Here is a 13,302-nt window from a genome sequence, read left to right as displayed (position 1 = left end):
AAAAAAGAAAAAAAAAAAAAAAAATTCGATCATCGTTTACATGATCGATCATCGCTGTCACGGTTGAGTACTCGAGTACTCGATCACTGTTGCACATCCCTAATCAAAACATGCGGAAATTGGTGCAGAGGCGGCCTAGAACCACCTTTTTGGAAGTGGAAACATGCGTAAAAATCCTAGGTTCTTCAACTGGCACCTTGTCTGTAAAAAAAGACATGTAACAACAACCAACAAGCATTGTTTAACCTTTCCAGCAAATCCACGAAAATTCATCCATGTTTCAGACAAAATAAAATCCCACAAAATCAGTGAGGCGCAACACCTCCCAAAGGCTGATTTAAAAGCAATTTAAAACATCACCTCCATCTGAGGACACTTTATTAAGTTCACTCCATCGCATTTCTCTCTGCTTATCACTTTCTCAGGGTCGTGGGGTTTTAGCAAAGGTCGTGGGCTCGTGCGAGTCCCACTAGTATTGGCATAAATCACAAGGGCACTGCAAAGCCATAAGCTCCACCGCAGGCTCCTTAACACCCTGCACTGCCTCCAGCTACTGCCGCTGATGCTAGCAACAGCCTTGTCTAATTTTACTCATAATGGGTTGTCACAATCTTTTTTTATCAGTTAAATATAGTATTAGCATGTAGCATCATTGCTTTGTGTCAACCTGGCAGAGGAACTACAGTTATGAGTGGTACTCTATTCAGCATAGCTTACACTCTAAAAAATGCTGGGTTAAATACAACCCAGTGCTGGGTTAAATAGGGACAAACCAATTGGGCTGTTTTGACCCAGCGGTTTGGTTAAATGTTTAACCCAACCTTCTGGGTAGTAACCCAACCGCTGGTTCAAAACAACCCAATTGCTGGGTTTGTCCCTATTTTACCCAGCACTGGGTTGTATTTAACCCAGCATTTTTTAGAGTGTAGGAAGGAAAAACGGCCTATTATTGTTTTTATATGTAAGACAGGCTGGTTGACATGTTCAGATCTACTCACAGCTCGTTTGGGCTAGTTTGAGTGAAGATAACATCACATAGCCAGACCTTTGTTTAAAACACCATAAGGTCTGGTTCACATGGCAGCTGATTCAGGCCCCAAAAAAATGCTTCCCATGATAGGAAGAGATTGTTTAAAATCAACTAATCGGTTGTTTTGTTCTGCTATTTATATGAAATATACATACATACTATATACATACAAATATTTATATTTTTGTGGAAACTGTGATACATTTTTCCAGGATTATTTGATGAATAGAAATTTCAAACAAACAGCATGTATATCTTTTAGGGATGCACCGATACTTAGCTCCTGTACTCGTACTCGTTAAAATGCCCCGATACCAAACGCCGATACCACACAGCATGTGATAAGTGCCATATTCAGACAAAGAAACACTGACAACAAAACAACAGACAGCAGAATGGAGTTATTAGAGATTAAGGATGTATACAAAGTATATGTATGCAATGAATATAATGTTAAGCATTCAGTATTAATGCCTGTATAGCTGATGTGCGCGAGCTGATAAGCAAATTGAGCGCGCGTGAGTGGATTGAGCGCATAGCTTGTCGAGTGAATATATCTTTCTCACAGACATCACTGGAAAGTTTGTAGTTCGGTCGGATGTGTCAAAAACAAGCAAGTAAAACAATGCACAAGTTACTTAATGGTAGAGAGAGAGAGAGAGAGAGATATTTCATCAAAAATATCTTAAATTGTGTTCCGAAGATGAACGAAGGTCTCACGGGTTTCGAACAACAGGGTGAGTTATTAATGACAGAATTTTCATTTTTGGGTGAACTAACCCTTTAAACTGTGAACTTGAGATTTGAATCCATGGCAGAAGGAAGTAGTTCTGCATACAAAATGATTTTGTAAGAAACTCAGTGGTTGTTTCTTATCTATTTACACACTTGTACATCAAACTGTTGTATAAAAGAAATATCATACTTGTACCCATGTGATATCGCTCTATATCAACATGGCTGTGATTCGGCCGTAGGCCATGCTGAGCCATATCACATGGGTACGTTGAGTTGCTTAATTGAAAGCTAATATTAGTAGTATTACTGTATTAAAAGTTTACTGTATTATGTAGAGTTAGACACACACACACACACACACACACACACACATAAAAGATTATGTAACCTTTAAAGGCTCAAAATGGAATTTCTATCTGTCGAAAAGCAAAAAAAAAAAAAAAGATAAAGTACCAGTCAATTCGTCTGATTAAGACCACATTGTGGATTTGTTTGGCTTGACTTCTTGGATGATCTTGTTTACTGCTTGTTCTGGTCTATCAGACTTCACAGCCATAGCTGCCAATGAGGCATGCAGCTCTCTCATGCCAGAAGTAATGCCAGGGGCCCATTCACACTATTACCGTCTGTCAGTCACAGAGAAATGGCCCATCGATTTGCTAGCACGTTTTCTCTTCTGCAAACACATCAACCTAAACCCAATCTCCTCCACTCTCCATCTCGCTTACTCTTTTTTTAAAGTGTCTCTTTCACTGTTTACTCTGCCTTAGAGGTTCACTATGGTTGCATTTGCCAATATGGCAGTCGTCTTAGACTTATACTGTCACTTAGCTGTCTAAGAAGTCTTCAAATATAGAGAATAGGAGTAGTATGGACCACTTTTATGATTGTTTTACATCCTTTCACTACCTTCCATCATCATTCTTTCTCAGACACTAGGTGTGATTCTGCTCTTGTGACATGATAAGACATTGAGATCGCCCTTTCAAGCATTACTTAATCTGGATCGTGACTTCGCCAATTTGCAACCTCAGACTTTCCATCAGGCAGTCGAGAATGTGCAGATGTCATTGCATTAAACTTTTTCTAATTTGTCGTGTAAGTGTTCGTCTCCAGGGACACAGAGGCTCATTGCTATCTCTCTCGGTGTGAGATGTAAGTGAAAGGGCTCTGCTAGACTTTCTTTTCATTATACTTTTCGCATGCAATCACTTGCATTTAGAGGCGTAATCTGTTTGATCTCACCAAGCAAGAAAGTGAACTTTGTAGTGTGATACCTCACTTTTTCATGTAGATCTGACACCTAAGCACCAACCAGCTGAAATTGTGAATAATGTTTTATGCTTTAGCAGTATTGATTGTTAGAGATCTGTTTCCATTTTAAAAGATCAGCAAATATATTGTGTGTACATTTATTTTTCCCTCCTGTGTCTTGATGTGTATCTGATTATGGTAATACAGTCCATTCATTCTTTTATGAACCAAATTGTGAAGCAAATTGTATGAAAATTCTATGAAAATGCAAAGAAAGCATCCATATGACTCTGAATTATGCAAAACCTGATATGAATGACGTATCTGCCCTTGACTATGGAGAAAATATTTATAATATGCATGCAGATGGCAATGCAGACAAGATGAAACCTCTCCACTTCAGAACAGTGGTTGGTCTTAAGGGCCGTTCACACCAAGGATGATAACTACTGTTTAACCATACAGTTTTAATAATCGTTCTAAGTCCACACCTCAGATATACAGTAATGATCCCAGCAGAGAGAAACAATACCGATGGAATCACTTTCAGAATGATTTTTTTTCTGGCTGATAAACGATAAAAATTATTGTTGCCCGATTACAATCCACCCGACTTGAGCATTTAAACGGGCAGTTGACATAACTGTAGTGATTGAATGTTTTAGGATTATAAAAAACTAAAACTAAAAAGTTAGAACATCAATAAGAATGATGAGCATGTGAACTCCCTGAGTAAAAGGTCAGACGTTCTTTTCTTCTTTTTGCTTTTACTGAAGTATAAGATGCATATTGGATCATCTCAAATGAAGTTCTGCTGAAACCAATAAAGACATTCTGAAGTTTTTCAGTTTTATCCAAATTGTAAGGCTATGATAATTAGTTGAAAAATAAATAAATAAATATTACATTAAAAAATGATTAATGAATTAAAAACGATTAAATACAGAAAATGCAAAAAAAACGACAAGTCTGAGTAAATGCCACATCAAAGGAAATTCTTGGTCTAATATTTTTATGGGTGATTATACGTTTTGGGTTATGTGTGCAACTACATGTTCACATATGTAGTTCCTTTTAAATATCATCTGATACTTTTATCTGTTCTTAAGATAATTAGTTACACATAAATCTGACTCAATCTCAATCTGATAAGCCTAATCACATCCTCTGTACTCAAAAAGAAAAAGCACTTGTTAGTGGTGCTTGCTAAAGTAAAAGAAAAGTATCATTATTACAATCACTCATACTGTGGGTTAGTGATTTAAACAAATCTAAGTACCAAATTGTTGCAGCATAACTTGACCTGCACCAGTTATTCCAATTATACCTCAAAATGTGATGCTTGTTGAGGAGAAGTAAGCCATTAGCTTTGTACATAATAAAGTGTGAAGGAACTACAGACTTTAATAGAGAGGCCAGAACTATCTAGAATAGTAGTGCTCAACAAGGGGACTTCAATCAATTTCCAAGGGGACTACAGGATGACTTTAAATTATTTCAATGTACATAGTATTATGAATGTATTTAATTTATCAGGTATATATTTTCCCCCTCAATTAAGATACATTTCTTTAAAATTCTGGAATCATACAATAATACTATAATAATACATGCTCATATAATAATACTACACCCACAACACTGTGGCGGCAAAGCTACATATTCTTCAGATCAATAGTGTTCTCCTTCAGATCCTGTCATCACATAAACTTCACTTGTCATCTGAAGATGGAGGAGAGCCAGAGAACAACTGGATGCCGCATCTCTCCATTAGGCTGTCATAGCTCATTAAACCCCGGCCCGCTTTCAAGTTTATATTCAGAGTGTGTTCGCCTGCAACACGGGGTAAACATTTTGCGTGTTTGTAACCAAGTGAAAGAAGTTATTAGTGGCAATAAATGGTTGTGTGGCTCGTAAAAGGTCAGAATAGTGGAAAAAAAAAATTTTGCAACCAAAAAATAAAAAAATCAAATATTGCGAAATGAAATTGAACCCAATCCAAATCCAGCCCTACACCAAACATGACTTTTCGTGGCCTTAGCCCTTGGCTCGATAACAACGGAAGGATGTGAGCAGAACACAAATGAACCCGAAGCTCTGATTAGAGGAATACTGTTTTCTGAAACAGGAGGGGGACAGCTTTGTGTTTAAACTATGAGACCAACTCCCATATACAGCAGGACAGAGGAATGTGTATCTGATTACATTCTGCCTGCTCAGCCTCCGGCTCTCCCATGTAAACAGTCACCTGATTGAGAGAGAGAGAGAGAGAGAGAGAGAGAGAGAGAGAGAGAGAGAGAGAGAGAGAGAGAGAGAGAGAGAGAGAGAGAGAGAGAGAGAGAGAGAGAGAGAGAGAGAGAGAGAGAGAGAGAGAGAGAGAGAGAGAGAGAGAGAGAGAGAGAGAGAGAGAGAGAGAAGAGAGCGAGAGAGAGAGAGAGAGAGAGAGAGAGAGAGAGAGAGAGAGACAGAGAGGCTGAGGGGGGCCGAGAGAGAGGGAGAAGAATTACATCAGTGTGCTGGTAAAGAGAAATGTGGGTTCACTGCAGTGAGATGCCTTAAACCCATGTGAAGAGAGAGAGAGAGGGGGGTGTGCTGTTCATACAGTTTCATTCATTTAGAAGGGACCTGCTAATGACACCTGTTCAAACACAGTTCACTCTCACTCTCGTTCACTCTCGCTCTATCCGTCTGAAAGAGTCTCAGCCTGCAGAAGACCACCGGGGGGAGGGCCACCCACCACTGGGCTGCCTTGCATGTTGTAACCCCTGTAACATCATGAAGCTGACAAGTTATCAATACTTTAGTCATCGCCCCACACACCCAGACACTGTCCAAACTGCTTAACATGACCTCTAGCCTGAATAAAAAAAACGCCTTGGGCTTTGAAATCTGTACAACAGAAACGGATGGATCTCACCACACCTAACTTCCGTTTTCGGAGAGAACATGGAGTGAAAGTTGAGACGGCAAGCAAAAAAAGATGAGTCACAATGCACAATGATATATGAGCTCTCATGTAGTTTTGGTAACACTTTACAATAGGGTTTAATCACTTAAAATGCATTTGGTAACATTAACATTAAACAACAGTTATACAACATGAACAACTACTAATCTAGGTTAATGTAATAAATATACTTTTGCTCATTATAAATTCAGTTTTCATTAAAAGTTTGAAAGAAATGAATATTTTCATTCAGAAATTATGCATTAAATTGATCAAAAGTGACGGTAAAGACATTTACAATGTTACAGAAGATTTCTATTTCAAATAAATGCTTTTCCTCTAAGCCTCCTATTTATTTTATGGTTTCCACAAAAATATTAAGCAGCACAACTGTTTTCAACATTGATAATAATAAGAAATGTTTCTTGGGCACCAAATTAGAATGATTATTGAAGGATCATGCGACACTGAAGACTGGAGTGATGACTGCTGAAAAGCTTTGCTATCACAGCAATATATTACATTTTAAAATACATTTCAACAGTTACTTTAAATTGTAATAATATTCACAATATGACTGTATTTAATGTATTTTTGATCAAATGCAGCCTTGGTGAGCATAAGAGACTTCTTTCAAAAGCATTTTAAAAATGGTCATATATTTTTATTTATATAACTTGACGTGCTAAAAATGTACTAAAACTAAGATTAATAAAAAATCAAAGTACCTCTAAAGTGCTGTTCACTAAGCTTACAATTACATTTCATATTTCAAATCACCAATGAAATCTGACAATAACTGTCTCATAAATGTTGTTTCTCTTGCTCAAATATCAAATAGCATGTGCAGTCCTAAGCGGACGTCTCCAGAATGCTGACTGTTTCTATAGCAACCGGGACTTCTAACGGCAGCTGCAGTGACGTGATGACTTATACCGATTATCGATTGACTATTTTATTCAGAAGGCGGGGCTTCCTTCGATAGACTGGTCATATTGTGTTGCAGAGTGTTGCATTTTTGCCCATTGTGAGTGACACGTCTTGGGTATTTTATAGTCTTTTATCAAATATTGTTTATTAGTTAAGTACCATAAACTAACAATGTTCAACTGAACTGCTGTAAATTTTTGACAATCACGGGTCATTTGATGTCATCAAGCTCTTTTTTTAATGATCATTTTTTTAAATCATTTTTTTTATGTTCTGTGGAACATAAAATAAGATATTTTGAGAAATGTGTCAGTATTTCATTTTTGTGGTAAACTGTTCCTTCAACATGCCAATACTTGGGAAAATGGCAGTTACCACCAGATTGAAGGTGATTTTTCTGTGGCACCAAAATTGCAAACAATAATAGTGTTAAACACTATCCTGTTTTCCATTGGTCGACAAACAGACAGTATCGCCTCGTGCCATTGGTTAGGTCAATATGGCTGTGTTGAGCTTGTCAAGATGCTCACAAAAGCCACTTTTTGGATAAATCTCAATAGTCGTCTAAAAGCTAGAAGACAGGTACAAAAGGTGTTTTAACATCATAAAAAAAAGACACTTTACCTTTAACTAAGTTTCAGTATCAGAACTGAACCACGTGTTTAATGTTATTCCCTGTGAATCAGTCAGAGACCGAAGTTATGACGCCAACCGAACCCGATGCCAGTTTTCATTTTTCTTCTCTCTCTCTGGCCTCTCTCTGCCCGATATGTCACAGCTGCTTTGGAAAGCCGTCCCACTGGCTACCCGGGAAACGGGACGAGGCAGTGAAGAACGGGATCAGCTGCCCCTGTCCTCCCCTCTTTACTTTCTTCTCTCAACAAAAGCTCATTCCCACCCACAAACCCCTTAAAAATTAACTATTTGCTATTCTCCACAGTAACAAGTTGAACTGTAGCACACAGACCAAACAATGAAGCAAAACTTGACACACATCTTACCGTGGAGGTGGTGATGGTGGTTCTGCTGGTTGTTCTCCAGGCCCAGAGGGTTGCACGCCCCCAACTCGGCCAGTCTGCGGCTGGTTGCGGAGAGCTCTGAGCGAAGGTTGGTCACCTCCTGGCTGGCTGACTGGATGGCCCCATCAATCCGCTGAGCCAGCTGCTTGTTGTCCTCCATCATTTTCAGGATTTTGCCCTGAGAAGCAAATCCACACAGAGTTGCATGGTGTCAAGGGCTCTGTCAGGGGGTAGAACAAGCCGCGGGTCCCCGGTCCCCCTTTATCCCTCCTGGGCTGCCACAGTTTAGACCATACATACGAAACACACGCTGAAGAAGAGGAAAAAAAATCCCAAGTCTGACTCCCCTCCTCCTTATCCCAGCAGAAAAGACCTAATCACTACCTGTCCTCTCTTAGTGTTTGAAAGACAGCTGAGCGTGAGGTAGATTAAGAGAGAGAGAGAGAGAGAGAGAGAGAGAGAGAGCGTGTGAAAGAATGTAACAGACAAACGAAACAGCAGGTAGAGAGGAGTGAGAGAGAGTTCCCACTGAAAAACCGCGCTCCCAGCAGCTGCTTCCAGAGGGAACACAGTGCATTGAGAGATGACATGCTCTCTTTTAAACGGAACGTACCATGTGCGCCAGATTTCTGGGGGAGAGAGGGAGGGAGCTAAAGTGTGATGTTTCTGAAACTCTGTGAACTTCAGGCTTTGCCTTGGAGAGCTTCCCCGATCGGAGCAGTTTGTAATGAGAAAGTAACTGCTCTTATGTGGCCAAGGTGGGAAATAAATAAGACTTTTTAGCACTTCCTTGATCCCTTGACAAACACTTGTCAGGCTGGATAAATCTATTCTCTCTGACAAACACGCTCCCACCCCTTTCCCTTTCTGTTCATTACATATTCATTCTTTTGTCCCTGGGAAATGCTCCCCCACGCTTGAGGTTGCGGATGGGGGTGGGTCGACTCAACTCAGAGGGAGAGGAACCGGGCAGACCTCTGCGCTGGACACGAGGGACAGCTATTAGTCCGGCCCCCTGCACGCAGGAAGTGAAGAGAATTACACTGAAAGCAATCAATCTCCTCGCAGGGTCAAAAGTTTGGGGCTGATTTTCAAAAGCCCTCTGGTCTTCAGAAGCAGACCCAAAATGGTTTACCCTTTCCCAGAAGTCTTACGCAACAGATTGAAAAGTCTTATGTCCTTTAGATATGGGAATCAAAGAAGCTCCTATGCTGTTCAGTGAGACGCTGGTCTATTACTTTTTGATGAACCTTAAATGCCCCATCACCTATCCCAAATATTTAGCCTTTTGAACAAGAGGTGTGGGAACCATTAGATCTTTAATGTATGCATTTGGCAGATTATCCAAATAGTTTTATTATATAAATTCATGCATTAATAAAAATAAAAATAAAATAAAATTAGTTTTTAAAAATATAAATATAATACATTAAATAAAATGTCTGCTTTTATCCAAAACGCATTGCATTCAAAGTCTACATTATATCAATTCATGCATTAACTGAGGCAAAATAATAATAAAAGAAAAAAAAATATGCATTTGGCAGATGCTTTCATCTAAAGTGAGTTATATTCCATTTAAGGTCTACATTATATTAATGTATAAACTGGAGTAACATCATAATAATGATAAAAAAAACGAAATAAAAAATAAACTATTTATGCATTTGTCAGATGCTTTCATCTAAAGTGAATTGCACTGCAATTCATTCTATCAATTAATGTATTTACTAGGAATAATAATAGTAATAATAATAATAATAATAATAATAATAATAATAAAATGTAAAAAATAATTTATGCATTTGGCAGATGCTTTTACCCAAAACATTGCATTCAAAGTACACATTTTATTGATTCATTCATTACCTGGGGAAAAACGTAACAAAACAAAACAAAATAATAGGAAAATACAATAATAGGAAAATAAAACCATTTCTGTCCAATAAAATGCCAGCCATTGATTAGCAATAGCAAGGTCAATTCATGATGTAAACTAAAACCAATTATGCTGATATGTCCTCATCAATCTATTTCATGGGTCTTTAATTTTAAACTGAAAAGAGCCAATCTAGATGAATGCCTTCATCACCTGATAGAGGGTACCATAATGAAGGAACATCAAAGCTTTATTTGAGAGTATACTTACTAAATGAAGACCAAATGCATGTGCAGAGACAAACAGAAACTTGACTGGAGTATGCACATTTTAAGTGAATTGGATTGACTGCCAATCATCTGGTTTGAATCAAGGGTGGCAGAGCATTGTTCCAGGTGAATTTAACCCCTGCTTATGACTATAATCAACACCGGCTCCTATCGGAGTGGCTTTTACATTCCCCAAGCAAAACATTGGCTGAAAATAAGCAAAATCACTCAATTCCTAGAGCAAATTGATGGGGGTGTGAGTGAGAGAAGCAAATCTGGTGAACCATCACACCAAAAACAGCGAACACCTATCATTTCACGGCTCTGACTGAGAAACATCCTCATTGGTATTCACAGTAAGCGATGTCAGAAATGAATGGGGCACAACAGAGGAATCCACACTAAAAACAAGCATAAAATTTGACAGTTTATGACAACAAACTAAGTGTTTACTGTCTGTGGATTTTCATTTGTATCCATCTCACTCATGATTGAGAGATGGCTCAAATGTAACGCTATAAAAACAGCGAAAGTCGCAAAGTTTTTTAGTAGGTTCCAAATTGATTGATTTCCATCAGAAATGAGCTGGAAAGAGCGCCACATCTGCTGTGCGAACACCATTCATGCTGAGATTCAGGCTGCAGCTGAAAAAGGCAGTGAGGCAGAGCTTTGTTTTCAAATCCCATCCCTGAAACCACTATAGTCACTCAAAAGAAAGAGAGAGAAAGTTAGAAAGAGAACGAGAAAGAAAAAGAAACATGTTTGGGAAACTCTAGTCCAGTGCATTTCATATTCTGTGGCTTTTCCATTCCACAGAAGACAGAGAAAATCTCAGTCGTATTAAAAGTCACCTCCATTGACTGGAACACACCAGGCCACACAAAGGACCCGGAGTGAACAATGCTGAATGTCAAATGCTCTTCTTTTGAACTTTCTATTCACCAAAGAATCCTGAAAAATCTTCACCGTTTCCACAAAATTATTTGACAGCATGACTGTTTTCAAAATTGATGATAAGAAGAAGTGTTTCTTGCGCACCAAATCAGCATCTTTGCCATCACAGGAATAAATTACATTGTAAAATATATTTAAATAGAAACCAGTTGTTTTTATATTTTGTAATAATATTTCACAATAGTACTGTTTTTACTATATTTTTTATTTTTGATGAGCATAAAAGGTCACAAACATTAAAAAAAAAATGACCTCAAAATTTTGAACGGCAGTGTGTGTGTGTATGTATATATGTATCCTGTCTCAAAAACAAAAATACGGACAAAAAATGACAAAACAAATATCACAAATTCTATTTTCAAATTTTCATTTGTAAAAGTAAGCTTTTATTCATTAAACATGTAAATTAAACACTAGTTAGCGATAACATTATAGACAGCCCTGAACAGTGCAGCAGTTCAACGAGACTGGAGCTGTCAGGGTGTATGCTGAGTGTGAGCGGTAGGGCTGAACGATTATGACAAAAATATGTAACGCTATAAAAACAGCGAAAGTCGCAAAGTTTTTTAGTAGGTTCCAAATTGATTGATTTCCATCAGAAATGAGCTGGAAAGAGCGCCACATCTGCTGTGCGAACACCATTCATGCTGAGATTCAGGCTGCAGCTGAAAAAGGCAGTGAGGCAGAGCTTTGTTTTCAAATCCCATCCCTGAAACCACTATAGTCACTCAAAAGAAAGAGAGAGAAAGTTAGAAAGAGAACGAGAAAGAAAAAGAAACATGTTTGGGAAACTCTAGTCCAGTGCATTTCATATTCTGTGGCTTTTCCATTCCACAGAAGACAGAGAAAATCTCAGTCGTATTAAAAGTCACCTACATTGACTGGAACACACCAGGCCACACAAAGGACCCGGAGTGAACAATGCTGAATGTCAGTGGGAAAAGACAAAGGGCAGGAACTGGACAGCTAACAGTTGTTCCATGGCTTATACAGCAAGGCTTTTCCCCAGGCTTTGCTGTTGTCACCTGCCTTTTGCCAAGAATATGCACAGGCCGCTAGCCAAACAGAGTCAGCTCTGCAGTCAAGGGTGCTTTCATGCTGCCTTAAATTCTTTAAGAAAACGCTCAGAACTGCCAATGCAAAGGTTTGATTCACAAACATGCTAAAAACTTTTGCATCAGGTTTTTTATGATGGTTATCATGTAAGATGGTTATTAGTATATGATGGTTATCCGGTCGCTGTAAAGTACATCTGCTAACAAAAAGTAACATGACATCATGACAGCTCTGATTGGCAAGAACACACAATCACTAACCTTTCATTATCAACTATACTAAGGTGTGATATGAAGAAAAATATGTATATAATATATAACATTTTAAGGTTTAAGGCAAGTAAGATTTTATATATATATATATATATATATATATATAACAACGATACATTACAATGATCAAAAGTGACAGTACAAACTTTCAAAAGATATACTTCAAACAAATGCTGTTATTTTGAACTTTCTGTTAATCTGATCATTCTAAAAACAAACAAAAAATGTATCTGGGTTTCCACAAAAATATTAAGTACATGTTTTCAACATTGATAATAATAAGATAATTTTCTTGAGCACCAGATCAGCATATTTGAATGATTTCTGAAGGATCATGCGACCCTGAAGACTGCAGTAATGGCTGCTGAAAATTCACCATTGCCATCATAGGCATAAATTACATTTTAAAATATATTTAAAAGCTCTTCAAATATTACTATTTTTGACTGTTTTTTGTTTTTTTGTGATCAAATAAATTCAGCCTTGGTGAGCATAAGAGACTTTCAAAAACAAAAAATAACAGCATATGAAACACTTTGAACACTTTGTTAAACTAAAAGCTCCTAAGCATGTTTTTATATTTTTATGTACCTTTCACATTGTAAAGTCCAATCTAGACTTTGTCAGGTAATCAGTCTCAATTTGTGTTACTGTTTACAGTAGCTGTGAGGGGGGCTGAGCAGGTTTATGCAGTTTGTCTAGGTGTTTACTGTCAGACTCATTGTTTACTTTTGAGCAAGGTCTGCTGTGCTGAGTAAGGTGTGGTCTGAGGTGCCCTACAAAGGGCCACTGAGCCTCATGCTCTGTCAGGCTCCAGCATTTTACCTTGATATTTACACTACTAGTGTGTACACAGACTAGCCTATATTGTACATCTGAGCATGACGTTATGTAGCACAAAGCAGCTCCTTTTTCCGTGGTTCACTATTCACAGTTTTAATCTCTCCATCTCTT

General features: G+C 38.1%; 1 protein-coding gene across 1 annotated transcript in view; it reads right to left on the bottom strand.

The window, feature by feature from the left end:
- LOC107685722 (kazrin-like) overlaps nucleotides 1-13,302 on the bottom strand; it is a 149,560-nt gene that overhangs the window by 71,802 nt on the left and 64,456 nt on the right. Inside the window, exon 3 of the mRNA XM_016482419.1 lies at nucleotides 7,901-8,096. Coding sequence (XP_016337905.1) covers nucleotides 7,901-8,096 — 196 coding nt within the window. The remainder of the gene's footprint in view (nucleotides 1-7,900; nucleotides 8,097-13,302) is intronic.

Source organism: Sinocyclocheilus anshuiensis, unplaced genomic scaffold, assembly GCF_001515605.1.
Source record: "Sinocyclocheilus anshuiensis isolate Anshui unplaced genomic scaffold, SAMN03320099.WGS_v1.1 scaffold257, whole genome shotgun sequence".
In the NCBI taxonomy this organism is placed as follows: domain Eukaryota; kingdom Metazoa; phylum Chordata; class Actinopteri; order Cypriniformes; family Cyprinidae; genus Sinocyclocheilus; species Sinocyclocheilus anshuiensis.
Note: the sequence above shows the minus strand (reverse complement) of the source record. Positions and strands in the feature narration are given on the sequence as shown.